This window comes from Gigantopelta aegis, chromosome 3 (genome assembly GCF_016097555.1).
Source record: "Gigantopelta aegis isolate Gae_Host chromosome 3, Gae_host_genome, whole genome shotgun sequence".
NCBI lineage: Eukaryota > Metazoa > Mollusca > Gastropoda > Neomphalida > Peltospiridae > Gigantopelta > Gigantopelta aegis.
Window position 1 is genome coordinate 94,549,673 of NC_054701.1, and position 19,979 is coordinate 94,569,651.

General features: G+C 41.1%; 1 protein-coding gene across 1 annotated transcript in view; it reads right to left on the reverse strand.

Annotated features, from left to right (window-relative positions):
* Positions 1-426: 426 nt before the first annotated feature.
* The window catches only part of LOC121369384 (calcium-activated chloride channel regulator 4-like), a 46,791-nt gene continuing 27,238 nt past the window's right edge, over positions 427-19,979 (reverse strand). Inside the window, exons 4-13 of the mRNA XM_041494449.1 lie at positions 16,423-16,585; positions 13,985-14,123; positions 12,698-12,804; positions 11,930-12,154; positions 11,089-11,388; positions 9,595-9,822; positions 8,142-8,415; positions 5,849-6,016; positions 4,801-5,031; positions 427-3,725 (exon numbers count right to left, since the gene is read on the reverse strand). Coding sequence (XP_041350383.1) covers positions 3,184-3,725; positions 4,801-5,031; positions 5,849-6,016; positions 8,142-8,415; positions 9,595-9,822; positions 11,089-11,388; positions 11,930-12,154; positions 12,698-12,804; positions 13,985-14,123; positions 16,423-16,585 — 2,377 coding nt within the window. The 3' untranslated portion in view covers positions 427-3,183. The remainder of the gene's footprint in view (positions 3,726-4,800; positions 5,032-5,848; positions 6,017-8,141; positions 8,416-9,594; positions 9,823-11,088; positions 11,389-11,929; positions 12,155-12,697; positions 12,805-13,984; positions 14,124-16,422; positions 16,586-19,979) is intronic.

Below are 19,979 nucleotides of genomic sequence, written 5' to 3' on the forward strand. Positions count from 1 at the left end.
TGTCTCGGCAGAGCCTCGACAAATACAGATTAACGAAGCCTCGGTTGATATTTCCCATATTAAAAAATACTCGTGACGAATCCTCTATATATGCATTGAGATGTGTTTACGTTATGTGTGGGACACGCTGTGAAATGCTCGGCAATCCCAATAAACATATTCGTATTCGTTTATGTACTTGACCTCCATACGTGCACCGCTTGTCAAATGGTATTAAATTGTATATGACACGTATATCTGGACGGATTAAGGGTAATAAACTATAATATACTCATCATCTTTGTACCCTAATACATTTCGTCAAGTTTTCGATATGTGCAGATCATGTGTGTAGATGTACGCTTTTAGTGGTCACGTTTCGATAAAGAATAAAAAACCCAACACAAACTGTACTGAAACAGTTCGTAATAAACATGCACAAAGAAACACGTGTAACAAGTTTTATTAGCAAATTCTGAGACGAAAGTATGAAGAGAATAAAAAGAGAAAATGTGTGGGTTTCTCATCGTAACACGCAGCTCCCACGCCCCAAGCCCGTATGCTACGAAATGGTTTTCTTAATTCTAAAAAATCTTTCTTAATCTTAAAAACCAGGTTTAAACTAAATTTAAACGTCTTTTCCAACTGAAACCTATTTACGACCCTAGCGCTTGTAATTAACTTGTGCGTCACAGACAAGTCAATTTCAGGTTAACTTGTAGGCCTACATCACAGACAAGTCAATTCCAGGTTAACTTGTACGTCACAGACAAGTCAGTTTCAGGTTAACTTGTACGTCACAGACAAGTCAGTTTCAGGTTAACTTGTACGTCACAGACAAGTCAATTTCAGGTTAACTTGTACGTCACAGACAAGTCAGTTTCAGGTTAACTTGTACGTCACAGACAAGTCAGTTTCAGCTTAACTTGTATATGCCTTTTTTTATTCATTGGATGGTATGGCATTGATGATCAGTCGTATGTCTTTAAAGTGTTATTACATGTATGTGTGTTATTGGTATATGTATCAAAATTAACGATTGGTGTTTTCACCAATGGCAATGGTCCCCCTGTCACACCTCTTTGTCCCCCCCCCCCCCCCCCCCCACGGTGTGTTATTGTTTACTGTTGTCCCATAACTTGATTCATAGACTGTAGTTGACCCCCCCCCCCCCCGCCCCCCTCCCCGATATAAAATCTTGGCTACACCAGTGGGCGGGTGCGAAGGAGGAACATGCTCTGACCTATTTTTTGACACATAAGCAGACTACCAGGCTTTCTGCCAGAAAATAATTTGGGAGTACGTAATAAAACCAAAACAAATGATAAGTGCCTCTACTAGGTGGTAGTGGGTTTTAAATGGTTTGAAACTGTACTGCATTTCATGTACTTTTATCAGTTTTAAACAGCAGTTCTTTTACTATTATCTATCCACAAATTATAAAAATATGTCCATTAATTTCCATGAATTTTGTGTACGTAATTTTACCCTTCGTACCATCTGATAGAAAGCCTGATAGACTACCAATATGTGATGTCAAGAAATGTCTCTATGTGCAACTATCGTTCAGGACACTTGTAACAAGAACGCATTAAGACTGTATGTTTGCTGAATTTCCCGTTTGGGTTACGTGGGGCCTCTGTTTTACAACTGACAGTTGACGTGATATGGTGGTGTTGTTGGTAGCGGTGGTTTTAAATTGCATTGGAGGTGTATGGACGCGCCCATATTCTGGCGCTAACCTAAATGTACGCGTTTCCTCTTGTACCTGGCTAACTGACCATCTAGACTACACTATATCTGAGGTACTGCTTTGATCAGTAATAATCTAAATAGATGTTCTCTCTATCAGATGCACTTCACGAAGCACGTGTTACAGAGAACACCACACATTTCTCTGTATAAATATCGTATCATACACACAATAAAGAATGACATATAAACAGATCTAGACAAACAGCTACAGGAAAGAAAGAACAAGTATCATTTTATGAATCTCAGTAATGTTGGGAGAAAGTGTTTACTGCTGGCAGGTTGTGGCTATATTTTGTCTTCTGATGAAAAGGAAAGCCTAATAGCTGCGGCTATTTGGTGTCTAACATATAATTATGGCTATTTCGATACTTGGTCCACATAATACGATATAGGGAGGTAACCCGCATCCCCACTTACGTTGCTCTTACTGAAATCAAAGCTCTTTCTGCGTCTCTTCATATACTCTTATAATATATATATTATTTCATGTGTTTCACATAGTAGACGTGGCAAAACCAACACTGTCCTAAAACCAACACTGTCCTAAATCTAACACTGCCCTTAAGGCGTCAACTTCTTGGCCCCACCACTATTAAATCATTTTATTCTCCCCGTCATGATTAGGTAATACATTTGAGCAGAAGATAAGTAACGAATGTCATGACATGTTTTAACGTGTGTCGTTGACATTGTTGCTATATATGAACACCAATCATTTCCCTAACTATCTAACCGTTTAGACTTGTGTGTACAGAACATTTAACACCAAGGACAGAATTTACAAAGCCTGTTTGTTTTTATCTTACAACTACACGTTCATACATTTACAATGCTTAAACAGAAAAATGGGCTGCGTCAATTCTGTCCCAAGTGTCTTGTCTGCATGTAGTTCACAATACATAGGCATCGAAAACGCGGAGAGGGGTCAAGGGGGTTTCTGGATCCTCAGACTCTGAAGGTTATGCATCGCCCCTCGTCCATAGTTGAACGGTATATTGATATAATGAGTTCCTCTAATTGCGGGCAGTTTCCGACACCTGTGTAACACCAACTACTTTGTCATTAATGTTCAATTGCTTTATCTTGACACAAAGTGGTAAAATAGTTGTTTATATTATCATATTCTCTATGTATTGTCACATAAAAATCACATTATGGCACACAATCTAGCAAAAACGTCACTGCAACGTCCAAAACTCCATTCAGCAAGTGACTATGATGTCATAACTACTTCACAGTAACTCCATTCAGCAAGTGACTATGACGTCATAACCACTTCACAGTCACTCCATCCCGCGAAACCTATTGGACCTCCTCAAGAATCATGTTTGTTTTTGTTTAGTTTTTGTTAGCAGTCAGAATGATGACAGCGAGGCTGATATGGCAAGATATGAAAGATCTCCACGACGTAACTAACGAGTCCAACAGTGCGTTGCCATGGCGACCCGACTACAAGGGCGTGGTGTACCACGTGTTGGGCTCCTCTTTCCACCTTTGTATGTACTCGCCCTCCACTCTGTAGTTCATGTTGCCGCACTCCAGCATCCACTTGGGGTCCGGGTCCTCCGGGAACAGTTTGTTCTTCCACCTCATCTGCTTCCGTCTGTGGGCCACCACCAGACACAGCACTGTCATCAGCACCAGCAGCACGACGAACGCGATCAGGATGGGCAGCACGAGGCTGTGGTAGCCGCTGTTGCTCGGCAGCGGCCGCTCGATGGGCACGGCGACGTCATCCACGTAGGACAGTGTGATGATGTTGGAGGGGTCTGCAGTGTTTCCGACTGAGTCGGCGGTGCGCACGGAGACGTACAGCGTGCTGATGTCGAGCAGCGCCGTCAAGTTGAACTCCAGACGTTCCCGCTGTCCCGCCGGTTTGGGCTGCAGCAGCGAGCCGTTCATCATGTCGACGCGGGCGATACTCGCGTTGGATACGTCGTCACGGAGCAGCTCGTGGAAACTGTGTGATATCAGCAGGTAATACATCTCGGCTGAAAATCAAACGGGTATTTGTTAATGTTATCGCATTTCTTCTTAATTCATAAATATTAACTCTCAACTTGCTACTGGCAGGAAATGCTCCCCAATCTTATATCTTCTTGCGATCACTGCTGCCACCACCCAACCCCCTCCCCTCCCCCTCCGCAATCATACCCCCAAAACACACACACACACACACACACCTTTTATATTTCCATGTCGCCACATCGCCACATAATACGGCTCATACCCAATATGGTTGTTCCCAATGTGCGTCCCCATATATAATGGCTCCGTCAATGCACTGCTAGCTGAATGTGCTCGTGGTGCAAGACGCTTATTGTAGTACTCATTTAATTCAGTGTCTTCCACTAACATAATAATACTTTAACTCACTGTATTAACCCACCCTAAATACTAAAAATAATTTTGCCATTAACAAAGGCAAGGGAAGGTTTCTCTTTTTTATGGCTAGCTGAGAGTTAACCAATGTAACTATTTATAGTGATGGTGATATCATGCTCAAAACACATTTTATATAGCATATCTCACGATCTTTGAAATCTGTTATTTAAAAAAACAAACAAAGCAAAAAAACAACAACCCCACCAAACCCAAAATGGTAGAAAAATGTATGAGATTCTGAAACAAATTTGTATTATATCAGAGCCATCCCATCTTTCTTGTCTTATCATCATAGGTAGGGCCATTAGAGTACATGGTGAAACGCTATGAACAATTTAACTATTCATTGTTGTTGTTATCAGCCTCGGGAACTGGGTTCGCATCCCGGTACCAACTTCTACCAAGAACGAGTTTCAATGGTTACACCAACCGACGTTTCTTTCACTAACAAACAATCCACTGTCATGGACATACAGCCTAGATAGATGAGGTGTGTGCCTAAAACAGCGTGCTTGAACCTTAATTGGATATAAGCATGGGATGTAAGGAATTGATGGACATACGCTCAAACTGCCAAACTAATATCTTGAAGAAGCATAAAAGCACAAGCAATATCCACAAATAACGTCACTGTTTATAATACAATAGTTGGTGTATAATTTGAAAGTATTTTCGGCTGACCTTGACCTCGGTCCATGTCTCCCCCGACAGCGGTCCACTCTAGAATTACGGTCCCCGTGTCCTGATTCAGCGACATCAGTTCAAGGTCAGTGATGCGCGCGGGTGGAATTTCGTCCGTGACGTTGTCTTGATTGTTCGGAAAGTCGTACACCCGGAAGTCGCCTGCTGACGTCACTCGCTGGAAATCTTCAATGGCTTCTATTTCCGGATTGTTCAGCTGGTCGACAAATACTACACGGATACGAGAAAAGAAATACAATTATTTTTGGTGATACTTGAGTGTATTTCTTACAGGGTTTCAGTTATTTATCATATAGGCCGACATGAAATCTGTGGCACAGATGGCAACAAGAAACAAGTTCCTATCGCGGCTCGAAAGACAAGGACTGGGATGTGGAGATAAGCAGTAAACATAATATGTGGGTTTAGAAACTGTACATACTAATTTTACCAAACTTTAAAGCAACAGCAGGGGCGAGACGTAGCCCAGTGGTAAAGCGCTCGCTCGATGCGCGGTCGGTCTAGGATCGATCCTCGTCTGTGAGCCCATTTTTCATTCTAGCCAGTACACCACGACTGGTATATCAACTGGTATATACTGTGGTATGTGCTATCCTGTTAGGGATGGTGCATATAAAAGATCCCTTGCTACTAATGGAAAAATGTTGCAGGTTTCCTATCTAAGACTAAATGTCAGAATTACCAAATGTTTGACATCAAATAGCCTATGTTTGATAAATCAATGTGCTCTAGTGATGTCGTTAAACAAAACAAACTTTTAACTTTTTAAAACAACAGTAATGTATCAGTTTCCTAAATATTTATCAGACTGATAATCTATGCAGGTATGTGTGTGTGTGTGTGTGTGTGTGTGTGTGTGGCTGGTGTGTGTGTGTGTGTGGTGTGTGTGGGTGTGTGTGTGTGTGTGTGTGTGTGTGTGTGTGGTGTGTGTGTGTGTGTGTGTGTGTGTGTGTGTGTGTGTGTGTGTGTGTGTGTGTGTGTGTGTGTGTGTCTTTAAGCATATATTTTTAACAATATTTCAGCTTACACGACTGTCCTTTTTCTAGTGCTCCGCCAAACTTCTTGCCAGTTACGACCTTCGTGGTGTCACGTTTCCCTTTCACCGTGACCTTGACGTTGTAGCGGCCATTTTGGCTGAGATCTGGTGCTAGGACGTAAGCTGAGTAAATACCATCTCCCTTTATGATATCAGAACCTGCAATGATATGTAATACACGCGTACATGAATTACTGTGTGTAATACAAACAGTATAAACTGGAAATAATTAATTATGTCAGAATCCACTTTAAAAACAACAAAACAAATAACGTATCCCTTTGTCTTAGCAGTTAATTATTGTTATCTAGTTTGGTAAAGCAGACCGGTTGGAAAAATATCTGAAGGGGGGGGGGGGGGGGACAATCTTTAGTGTATGTAAGGAGGAGGGTAAAAGCCACATTTTAATCTATTTTCATACTGTTCGACAAAAAACAGTGCAGTTTTGTCCTCAAGTTAGGGAGTGGGTACATGCCCCGCGTCCCCCTGTTCCTACGGGCCTGTAAAGGTTACAAAGCATATCATGTCTAAGAACATCCTATGTAGTCAAAACCTGTATTCGAATAATGCATATTAGACAGGTAGAAAATGCCCTTGTGTCTAGCATGATATTTATCTGACAGAAATCCAATCTTACAATAATGTCTGTGTTGGTCTAACGTAACAAAGACAACATTGTTCCCTGTCCATGCCACGTGCTAATAAAACGTTTTATGTCTTGACTCAAGTCTCTGATTACGTCATCATAGTTTAACCTCTTGAGAACGCAGTGCAAATTAGATGCGTGTGACGTCATGAAAAAGTTGTATTGAGTCTAAAGTTTCATAAGCACTGCCTTTGGCGACCTTTTTTTCAATCAGATAGACGAGAACGAATAAATCTGTTAACATCTTACCGGACTGGGAAATCACTGTCCTCAACAAAAGGTCATTTAGATATCTATCGTTGTTGGTTGATTTCAGATTACTAACGGGGGAATTGGGAAGAGGTTAGTGACATCTGAAGCTTATTAGACGATTCCATTTTAATCCATATCTTTGACGTCACACTATTGTTCTAGGTGTAGATTATTTTTCAAGAATCAACACCTGTGAAACAATGCAATTTGTACTTTTTAAGCATTCAGGTCAAGAACTGGAACCCACTGCTGACAAAACATATTCATTATAAACAAAGTACAACGCTTTAGATAGCCCACGAGGCCAAACATCTACATCGTCAAATAAACAGGTCATTTAAGCCTTATAAACCTAATACCAGTGATAGTAATGTATTGTGGCGGAACACAGCGATGGTTGTCGCAAACTAAATCGGAAATCAGAGATAACACGTGTAGCACATGCATCACGCTTGATACCAACCATCCACTGATGACGATTTCCTGGCCGAATCATTCAGGCTAGGTCAGAAAGGTACTTATCGTTTTGGGTTATTAAGTTTGTAAATATTCTTTGCCATTTTAATCAATATTTTCATTAAAAAAAGAGAGATAAAATAGAATTTAATTTAGCAATCACGTAATTTATTTGAATGAATAATGGATTAATTTGGAGAATGCACTCGGAAATGTAGATTCATAAAAAATATTTTTTCACGAATCTACACCCCCTCGTACATTCTCTATTACATAATGCATAGCTATAAAGGAAAAAGGTATTTGTCCATGTTTAGCTATCGCTGGTTGTTTAATGTTTGTGAAATGTCATGGGTTATGGTAGGTTGTATAGTTGAAGTTACAGGATCCACATCACTGTTTTTGGTATCCTGGCTTCAACGCGTGTTCAGTAGTAACCGGATCCTAAGGTTCCAGAACTGAGCACATGCGCCTGTGGGGGCAGTTTTGGCGGATCCATAGGGGGCCACAGGGTCCCGCTTGAAATGACCTTTTTAATGACTTTTGTGTTGTTTTAAAAATTCATTATCCACAATATACAACACTAAATTGCCCTGAAGACGCGATTCTAGGCATCTTTATTTGAAACATTTCCGGGGAGCATGCCCCCGAACTCCCATACTGATATCGCTCCTTTTTGGAACTCAACTCATATACCATCAGCAAACTCAAATTTGGCCTTTTCACAACATTCTGGTTCCGCCCCTGGGCTTCATGATTATTATTTGACGCCAGGTGATTCTGTTTCATTTTGTTTCACTATGCATACTTGGTTTTTACAAAAATGGAGGGGGTGGGGTGGGGGGGGGGGGGGGGGGGGTGAAGAAGACAGAACAAATTGCCTCCCGCCTACCCCATACCCCACTGTGTTAATTCTGGACCGGCCCTTACCTGCGCCGTCGTCCTTCAGGAAAAGCTTCTTGGGTTCTGATCCGGGTCTTTCCAGCATGGAGATGACGTCTGCTTCTAAGACGGGCGCCCGACCTCGCGTGACCTCGGCGAAAATCTCGAACTTGCCTTTCGGGTCGTACTTGATGAGGTCTTTCGACACCCAGGAGTTGAAGTTGATCACATTGCGGTTGACGTCGGCCTGTTTCGACTGAACCTGGACGGTGACGCTCGACTCCATGGAGTTGGTGGTGATGCGATAGAACCACTGGCCCGTCTGAATTGATACAAACGTGAATGTTAAATAACAGTACTATAATATATACGAGTATTCAACAACCCAACGTGCGTGTTAGATAACAGTACTATAATATATACGAGTATTCAACAACCCAACGTGCGTGTTAGATAACAGTACTATAATATATACGAGTATTCAACAACCCAAATTCATACACTTCCTCCTAGAAAAAAACACCAAAAAAACAACAACAAACAAAAACACAACAAACCAACCCTCCAATGCCGTTTTAGCTTCTACCACGAGAACTGCTTGAACTGTGTCCGGTCGTGGTCGTGGAGGTATAGTGGTTAAGCATTCGGCCTATCAGGTAGGTGCCGGGTTCAACCCATGGTACCGGTTTCTATTGGAGTGGGTTTCAACGGGTCAGTGGGGAATTGTAAAGCCATTAAACTGACTTCTCTCTCACTAACACCTAAGAACAATCCATTAATTCCTGTCCTAGCCAGACCAACCAACTAGTCTAGGAGTGTGCCACGAATAACATGCTTGGACCTTATTTGATAATTAACAGGAATATCAAGTTAAAATGAAGATGTTTGACCTGTCAGTGGAGACAACCACGTGTATTAGAACATATTAATTCACACATTATTTGTCTGCTATCCATCTGTCCTTATAAGGCAGTCCGATAGGTTTATGGTTGCCTGCTCCACGGCTGATATATCAAAGGACATGGGCCATAGTAATGTATGTCTATGAGAAAGTGCTGGTTGCTAATGGAAAAAAAACCATGAGATAATTTGACATCCAGCAGCCGATAATTAATTCATTAATGTGCTCTAGTGGATTCATTAAACAAAACTTTAACTGAAGTGTATATGTCAAAATTATCAAATGATTGACATCCCGTAGCTGATGATTAACCTATCTATGTGTTCCAGGGCCATTCCATATAACGGTCTTCATTAATGTTGTCCTGTCCAGAACACAACCTTTAACAGCAAACGTCTGGTGACTGAACAAAACGCTTTGTACGACTGGAACTAGGCAGATTGAATACATTACACAAGCTTCAATCGTTGTTTTAGCTTTAAAGATATTTGCAATGTTATAAAGAGTCGGGACAAAAACGGAGAGCTTTATATGACTTGGCCCTCTATTGGCGTCGTCACACGTGTATTTACAACCTGACCACATCCAACACAAACTTACTGCTGCTATTCCCGGGATTGACACTGTTAGAATGTACGACGCTCTGTCGTCGTTGTAGATCTCGGGGTGCGTCCTGTTCGACAACGTCGTGTCTGACGTGTGCAGCGTCACAGAGATGGGTTCGGAGTAGGTGAAGGCCACGGTGGTCTCCCTGCCCACGGTGGAGTCGATGTAGAACGACCCCGTGGCCGGACGCGTGAACATCACCGAGATGGCTTCACTGGCCACCTGCAGACGTGCAATAAATACGGAGCGTCAAACAGGGAAATGGTAAATAAAAACAGAACATGGAATGTGACATATAAATTTAAAAATGGGAATCATGGAAACGTGAAGCACATAAACGTGCAACATTAAAAAAACGAACAGTAGTTTAGTGGAGAAATTAATGTCACAAAATAACCATTTTAGAATTGTTTTAATGTAGCAATCATAATTCAGTTATAATGGTTTAAACGCATGGCTATATGAAATGGTGAAGAAACTGTTCAATCACATTGCGTCTGTGAAAAATTGTATTGTGACTTCCGACTTGTGATTTTTCCATTTTTATAAATTACATAGGATGTTGGACCGAAGTTTTTCTTAAATGCAGATATTTAAGCCTGGTAACTGTGTATAGTTACACGAGTGTAAGTCTTAAATGCAGATATTAAGCCTGGTAACTGTGTATAGTTACACGAGTGTAAGTCTTAAATGCAGATATTTAAGCCTGGTAACTGTGTGTAGTTACACGAGTGTAAGTCTTAAATGCAGATATTTAAGCCTGGTAACTGTGTGTAGTTACACGAGTGTAAGTCTTAAATGCAGATATTAAGCCTGGTAACTGTGTGTAGTTACACGAGTGTAAGTCTTAAATGCAGATATTTAAGCCTGGTAACTGTGTGTAGTTACACGAGTGTAAGTCTTAAATGCATATATTAAGCCTGGTAACTGTGTGTAGTTACACGAGTGTAAGTCTTAAATGCAGATATTAAGCCTGGTAACTGTGTGTAGTTACACGAGTGTAAGTCTTAAATGCAGATATTAAGCCTGGTAACTGTGTGTAGTTACACGAGTGTAAGTCTTAAATGCAGATATTTAAGCCTGGTAACTGTGTGTAGTTACACGAGTGTAAGTCTTAAATGCAGATATTAAGCCTGGTAACTGTGTGTAGTTACACGAGGGTAAGTCTTAAATGCAGATATTTAAGCCTGGTAACTGTGTGTAGTTACACGAGTGTAAGTCAAAATGGTCTTTGTAAATTCGGCCCATTTTGTTTAATACCACTTTGAAAATACATTATTACATATGTGACTTAAAATGCAGTATTAAATATGTGAGTTAAAACGCAATATGACATGTGAATTAAACAGGAATATTTACATAAGTGAGTTAAAATGCAATATTACACATGTGGGTTAACTACTGAAGGTTTTTTTCGAATTTGTTTTTCCCACTGCTGCTACTTGACTCGTCAAGTGTTTACATGTAAAATGCTATCTCTTTGCTTACTGCGACGGGAGTGTCCATGGAGTTGACTGACGTCTGGTCAGAGATGGTGGCCACCAGTCCGTCTGTGAGTGAAGTCGAGTTCACCTGGTCGTTAGCGAAGTACGTCCTGCCCTGAGTGTCCGCCGCTAGGAGCGCGATCGCCGCTTCCGCTTCCTGGCTGTACGCCACTGCGTGGACCATGATGCCTCGCTTGAGGATGTCGTCACGGATGTCCTTGATCCACGGCGACTTGTTTTCCTTGCCGTCAGTGATGAGGATCAAAGTCCCACCGATTCCTCCGCCTTTAGAGCTCAACAGAACCTGGGGGATCGACAACATCATACTGTACTGTATCCTTGTTGATTTTGTGTATGTGATTTTTTAAATGTTTTTTTTTGTATTCAATACAAGAAAATACATAAAGAATGCCAGCGTGTAAAAGTGTGTAATATTAGAAAGAACTTGGAATCTTGTAAGAATGAAAGAGTAAATGCATCGATCAATGTTTAATTTCATCCTGGCAAGAACAATAAAGCGGCAATCATCAATGTTTTTCTTTCTTCCATTTTTGGGGGCCTAAATTTGGTTAATTGGTGCTACGATTACATATTGTTTCAAGTTCCGAGATGAGATAAAAGCTAACAACGAAACACATACCAACAAGACTAAACTCTAAATTATCATTGCGAATATATATATATGTTAATTTAGTTTAGTCTTGTTGGTATGTGTTTAGAAATGTGCCATAGTGTGATATATATATCACACTATGGCCACATTACATATTAAAGAAATTCCAATATCATTAATGTTTTCTAAGTCGCCAAGCACTAAGGATATGAAGATTAAAGGTCCCACTAACATTCAAGCCCTTCTTGAGCCCGGCCCCTATGCTCGTCTTGCCCTCAGCCAGTGAGGGCATCTTGGCGGTGAGGGCTTTCTTGTCTTCCTTCGTGTTGATCTTGGTGAGCGGCGCGAGTACGACGGCGTCAGTGTTGAAGGCGACGATACCGAGCCAGCTGCCGATCTCCACCGTGTTCTGGATGTAGTTGGAGGCCGCCTGTTTGAGGATCTTCAGAGAGCTGCCCTGAACATAGAAAAGTAATATTTGTATGTAGTTGGAGATCTACAGAGAGCTGCCCTGAACATAGAAAAGTAATATTTGATTAACGACACCTCAGCACATGTGAACCTGACTGCAAATAGTAGAAACTTTGTGAAGTAGTCAAGTGATTGCCTGTGATAGTGAATGTTATCAAATGAAGTGCAACTTGAGAACTGGAAGTACTACGTCTTATTGGTCATGACAGTGAATGTCAAGAGTCGTATATACATTTTTGTTGCTGAACTGTCTAGAATTATAATCACTAGGTTTCGTACTTCCAGTCAAAGATCGTGGTATGTGTCGTGCCGTCTGTGCGAAAGTGGATTTAAAATAACCATTGCTACTGACGGGTTTTTTCTCTGAAGACTACGCGCCAGAATTATCAAAAGTTGTCATCATCATCCAATAGCCGATGATTAATGTATTAATGTATTAAACGGGTGTCCTTAAGAATAAAGAAGAGAAAAGCTTCACTTTTAGTACAATGATTGCAGAGTAACTGTTATCGGAGTGATCGTTACTCACCGTCATGCTTCCCGAGTTGTCCAGAACGAGCACCCGTCTTCTAGACTGCTCCTGTACGAACCGGAACACGGGCGTGGTGTCGGTGCCGGGGGGGAGTGGCGGACCATCTGAAAGTGTATGTAAACATTAACACTATACATGTATACAATTAACACTATACATGTATACAATTAACACTGACAAGGTAACACATATTCTTCTAGATGAGATGTCTTACTCGTGTAGAGATTGCTTTATAAAATGTTTTATTTGATCATGTTATATTCAGTATTGGTCTCACTTCACAGTTCACTTCTGAGTAAGACTCCATTAATCACAGCTTACTACAGTTCCTATTTGTGACTCTTGTTGTGGTTCACATATTCACTTTTACTACTTGGGGTAGAATTATTAAAACGATTTGTATTTTTTAATGGTAGCCCTCTGGCTGGGTTTTACCAATGTTAATTTGTAAAAGTTTGCACTGACTTTTTGTGGTAGCTTAAACATGTATTTTACATTGTCAGGTCCAGTAAGGTCCCAGGGGCCACTTTTAACGACTCTTGTGCGTGTTTTCGTTTCAAAACTCATCACTCACAATGTACAACACCAAATTGCCCTGAAACGCGCCTTGCCATTAGGAAACTGTCTGGAGAGCATAGCTCCGAACCGTTCTTCACATCTCACTCTCTTTGGTATCTAGGTCGGGGCGTAGCTCAGTGGTACAGCGCTGGCCTGGTGCGCGATCGATCTAGGATCGATTCCCGTCGGTGGGCACATTGGGCTATTTCTCGTTCCAGCCAGTGCTCCACAACTGCTTTAACAAAGGCCGTGGTATGTACTATCCTGTTTGTGGGATGGTGCATATAAAAGATCCCTAGTTGCTAATCGAAAAGAGTAGCCCATGAAGTGGCGACAGCGGGTTTCCTCTCTCAATATTTGTGTGGTCCTTAATCATATGTCCGACGCCATATAACCGTAAATCAAATAAATGTGTTGAGTGCGTCGTTAAATATAACATTTCCTTCCTTCCAAATAACCATAACTAAAATGTGTTGAGTGCGTCGTTAAATAAAACATTTCCTTCATATAACCGTAAATAAAATGTGTTGAGTGCGTCGTTACATAAAACATTTCCTGCAACTTTGGGATCGCGGCTCATTTGCTTTCGACAAACTCAAATTGCCCTTTTTAGAATTTTGTGGACCCCCTCCTGGATCTGCCCCTGTTTTATTCATTATTTTCTGGCTCGTGTAATAGGCTAACTCCTATGCGAGCCCGCCTGTAAGACGTGTGATGATGACGTACTGTTGTGGAAGTCCGGGTGTTTGCGCATCACCTCCCAGGCGGAGCGGTACGAACACAGTCGGTTCTGTCGGTTAGGCGCTAGGTGGTTGTGGCGGTACGTCGTCGTCGATGTGTACGGGTCGTCGCAAAACTCAACAATCTGAAATTTAGAGATCATTTAAAGTTATAAACCTGATCTGTACATTCTTCAAACATCTACTCTGACCATCTTCGAAAACAAAGGTCGTATTTTTTACCTATACTCCATAATATAGAGTATTTATACGGAACAGGAGCCAATTTCACAATTTCTAAAACGTTAAAACGTATTTTGAGAAAACCTGGACTGTAGATGTAGCCAGTTCTAGCTGTCAGTCCTTGATCAAGGTGAGTAAATACGTTCTGTTCCGTTCCGTTCACACGTGACACAAACATTACTGATGACTATGAGAATATCACACAAGCGTCAGTCGCAGCTGGGAATGATGGTTTCAATTACACTCTCGAGGTACTGCATAAACGTGATAATGATGTTTACACTTACACTCTCGACGTATTGCATGAACGTGATAATGGTGTTTACATTTACACTCTCGAGGTACTGCATAAACATGATAATTGTGTTTACACTTACACTCTCGAGGTACTGCATAAACATGATAATTGTGTTTACACTTACACTCTCGAGGTACTGCATGAACGTGATAATGGTGTTTACACTTACACTCTCGAGGTACTGCATAAACATGATAATGGTGTTTACACTTACACTCTCGAGGTACTGCATAAACATGATAATGGTGTTTACACTTACACTCTAGAGGTACTGCATAAACGTGATAATGATGTTTACTCTTACACTCTCGACGTATTGCATGAACGTGATAATGGTGTTTACATTTACACTCTCGAGGTACTGCATAAACATGATAATTGTGTTTACACTTACACTCTCGAGGTACTGCATAAACATGATAATTGTGTTTACACTTACACTCTCGAGGTACTGCATGAACGTGATAATGGTGTTTACACTTACACTCTCGAGGTACTGCATAAACATGATAATTGTGTTTACACTTACACTCTCGAGGTACTGCATAAACATGATAATTGTGTTTACACTTACACTCTAGAGGTACTGCATAAACATGATAATGGTGTTTACACTTACACTCTAGAGGTACTGCATGAACGTGATAATGGTGTTTACACTTACACTCTCGAGGTACTGCATGAACGTGATAATGGTGTTTACACTTACACTCTCGAGGTACTGCATGAACGTGATAATGATGTACTTACACTCTCGAGGTACTGCCTGAACGTGATAATGGTGTTTACACTTACACTCTCGAGGTACTGCATGAACGTGATAATGGTGTTTACACTTACACTCTCGAGGTACTGCATAAACATGATAATGATGTTTACATTTACACTCTAGAGGTACTGCATAAACATGATAATTGTGTTTACACTTACACTCTCGAGGTACTGCATGAACGTGATAATGATGTACTTACACTCTCGAGGTACTGCATAAACATGATAATGATGTTTACATTTACACTCTAGAGGTACTGCATAAACATGATAATTGTGTTTACACTTACACTCTAGAGGTACTGCATGAACGTGATAATGATGTACTTACACTCTCGAGGTACTGCATGAACGTGATAATGGTGTTTACACTTACACTCTCGACGTACTGCATGAACGTGATAATGATGTTTACACTTACACTCTCGACGTATTGCATGAACGTGATAATGATGTTTACATTTACACTCTAGAGGTATTGCATAAACATGATAATTGTGTTTACACTTACACTCTAGAGGTACTGCATAAACATGATAATTGTGTTTACACTTACACTCTCGAGGTACTGCATAAACATGATAATTGTGTTTACACTTACACTCTAGAGGTACTGCATGAACGTGATAATGATGTACTTACACTCTCGAGGTACTGCATGAACGTGATAATGGTGTTTACACTTACACTCTCGAGGTACTGCATGAACGTGATAATGATGTTTACACTTACACTCTCGACGTATTGCATGAACGTGATAATGATGTTTACATTTACACTCTAGAGGTACTGCATAAACATGATAATTGTGTTTACACTTACACTCTCGAGGTACTGCATAAACATGATAATTGTGTTTACACTTACACTCTCGAGGTACTGCATGAACGTGATAATGGTGTTTACACTTACACTCTCGAGGTACTGCATAAATATGATAATGGTGTTTACACTTACACTCTCGAGGTACTGCATAAATGTGATAATGATGTTTACACTTACACTCTCGAGGTACTGCATGAACGTGATAATGGTGTTTACACTTACACTCTCTTGGTACTGCATGAACATGATAATGGTGTTTACACTTACACTCTCGAGGTACTGCATAAACATGACAATGATGTACTTACACTCTCGAGGTACTGCATGAACATGATGGAAGCCACCGCCTGGTTGTGCTTCATCCTTGGGTAGAACTTGCATCCACCGCCGGGCTCCCCCGTGAACATGTTGAAGGGACAGTCATCTTTGTTCTTGTCACTCTTCAGAACACCCTCTACCTCCATCGTGCATCTGTAAAACACAAACCTTAACTCAGAACACCCTCAACCTCCATCGTGCATCTGTAAAACACAAAACCTAACTCAGAACACCCTCAATGTCCATCGTACATCTGTAAAACACAAAACCTAACTCAGAACACCCTCAATGTCCGGCATGCCTCTAAAATGACAAAAGCAAACTCTAAACGCTACACAAACTCTAAACGCTACACAAACTAAGACCCACGCAGTATTTTTACATGTTCAGATTGTACATATACATAATACTATCATCAATACAGCCACCACCTCCATAAATATTGTCGCCTTCGTCATAACCGTCGTCATCGTGGTTATCGTCTTCATCGTATTCATGGTTAGCACACTTTATCATCAGATCACTGGAGGACAAATACACTATTTGTTTTCAACTATTATCTACAAGCTACCGATACTTTCTTTAGGGATATAACCCCGATATTCACTTTCAAACATGACTGGTTATATCATCTTCATATCAAACCTCAGTACAAACATTATTACGTGCTGCAACCAACTGATGGGTGAACGAAGTGTAGACATTATTACGTGCTGCAACAAACTGGTGGGTGAACGAAGTGTAGACATTATTACGTGCTGCAACCAACTGGTGGGTGAACGAAGTGTAGACATTATTACGTGCTGCAACCAACTGGTGGGTGAACGAAGTGTAGACATTATTACGTGCTGCAACCAACTGGTGGGTGAACGAAGTGCAGACATTATTACGTGCTGCAACCAACTGGTGGGTGAACGAGTGTAGACATTATTACGTGCTGCAACCAACTGGTGGGTGAACGAGTGTAGACATTATTACGTGCTGCAACCAACTGGTGGGTGAACGAAGTGCAGACATTATTACGTGCTGCAACCAACTGGTGGGTGAACGAGTGTAGACATTATTACGTGCTGCAACCATCTGATGGGTGAACGAAGTGTAGACATTATTACGTGCAGCAACCAACTGGTGGGTGAACGAAGTGCAGACATTATTACGTGCTGCAACCAACTGGTGGGTGAACGAAGTGCAGACATTATTACGTGCTGCAACCAACTGGTGGGTGAACGAGTGTAGACATTATTACGTGCTGCAACCAACTGATGGGTGAACGAAGTGTAGACATTATTACGTGCTGCAACAAACTGGTGGGTGAACGAAGTGTAGACATTATTACGTGCTGCAACCAACTGGTGGGTGAACGAGTGTAGACATTATTACGTGCTGCAACCAACTGGTGGGTGAACGAGTGTAGACATTATTACGTGCTGCAACCAACTGGTGGGTGAACGAGTGTAGACATTATTACGTGCTGCAACCAACTGGTGGGTGAACGAAGTGCAGACATTATTACGTGCTGCAACCAACTGGTGGGTGAACGAGTGTAGACATTATTACGTGCTGCAACCAACTGATGGGTGAACGAAGTGTAGACATTATTACGTGCTGCAACCAACTGGTGCGTGAACGAAGTGCAGACATTATTACGTGCTGCAACCAACTGGTGGGTGAACGAAATGCAGACTGCAATTCACATAAATATAATACAATTGATTCTTCACAGAACATATAATTACATGCTAATAATTGTACATATTTAGTGTGTTTCATCTTAATCATATGGCGATTTTTAAGTTTGCTGTAACAAGATATGGTCCATGTTCCACTGGCATGTACGAGAGTTGCTGCTTCTGTCAGTATTCAACCATTGGGATGTACGAGAGTTGCTGCTTCTGTCAGTATTCAACCATTGGGATGTACGAGAGTTGCTCCTTCTGTCAGTATTGAACCATTGGGATGTACGAGAGTTGCTGCTTCTGTCAGTATTGAACCATTGGCATGTACGAGAGTTGCTGCTTCTGTCAGTATTGAACCATTGGGATTTTACCAACAGCAGGGATGCGGCCCAGTGCTCAACTCGCCCACACGAGGAAAAGTCAGTTTTAGGTCCTCCATAGACTCATAAAGTGATATCTCAACCAATGCTTTACGACTATTATATCACGGTAATACTGTCCTACGTGTGATAATGTATGTGCACATTATGCCTATGTGGCTGCAGAGGATTGCTTGCCTAACATTTTTGATCAAATTTGAAGGTCAAATATTTGTCATCCATCAGCTGATGATAAAAGAAATGGCATTGGATAAACTTTTCTTTTCGTTCTTAATAAGTGGTCTTCTCGTGTTCTCCGTTGTACAGAGATACGGTCTTGATCGCGAATAATGGTTTTGTCGTTCAGATTAAACAGACATACAGTTCCATAAATGTTTCACCTGCTAGCGGCGAGCAGTGCTGCACATATTTAACACCTGCACATAGTTCAGGTGTACCAGCGTTACATAAGCAAGCTTTGATCAGCGGAACGTGGAACCATAAAAGTGGGAAGTGCCAATCAAGCTGGCGAATGAATGAAAGAAGGAATGTTTGTCGTCAGCCCAGATGAAATAAGCTCGACAAGAAGTTTTAATCATCTATCATCATTAAAAACATACACGACGAAATGTAGACAGTGCTATAACAGTCGCCTGAGGTGTGATGGGTCGAAGGATCGATCGTCCCCAGTGGAGGCCCAACCAGGTCTAGGTAAATCTATTAACGTTCAGGCACGTCCACCATGTGCCCAGACTCTGGCAAGGCCAGTGGCTGAATGCAGGACAAAAAGGCCCAATCAATGTTGTATAAAAATCAAAATGTTTCATAAAAAAAAAATTCTAAGTGGAATTTTTAAAATGTCGTCTGTTCTTGTCTGGTTCTTATGCAAATCATTGTGACGTCATGCGATTACTTTGATTGACTGAAGCGTGAAAATACCACACCCATGCCGCATTATCTCTGTTATAATTATCGACATAGACTGTATAATGTCTGTAGTAATATGGGCATAAACTGTACAATGTCTCTAGTAATATGGACATAGACTGTTGTGTTTATAGTAACATGTGCAGTCACTTTCCATATTTACACGGGCATTGAGTTTTATTAAATGTGTGTTAGATCCCCGCGGAGCCCAATGTCAATATATTTTAGTCTCCAAACTAAGATGTAAGATAAAAGGGTCAATGTTCCATTTATGCCGAGCAATATACCTTCTGCTCTTGCTTTTGATGTCCACATATCACAACTTATAAGATACCTCAGGGCATGCAAACTGTATGCAAATTTCACACAAGTTGTTCCATCAAGGTTATGATGCTCCGGTAATCCTCGGGGCATTCAAAACGTTTGATGATAGAGGCTGGAGGCTATATCTACTAAATTAGATGTATCACTGAACAAAATAGTGGCCGATGCTTTTCCATATTTTCAACTTGTGCTCACGTGTTCATCTCTTTTGTGAAACCCTTGCACATTTATTATTTTTCATCGTTATAGATGAAGTGACAG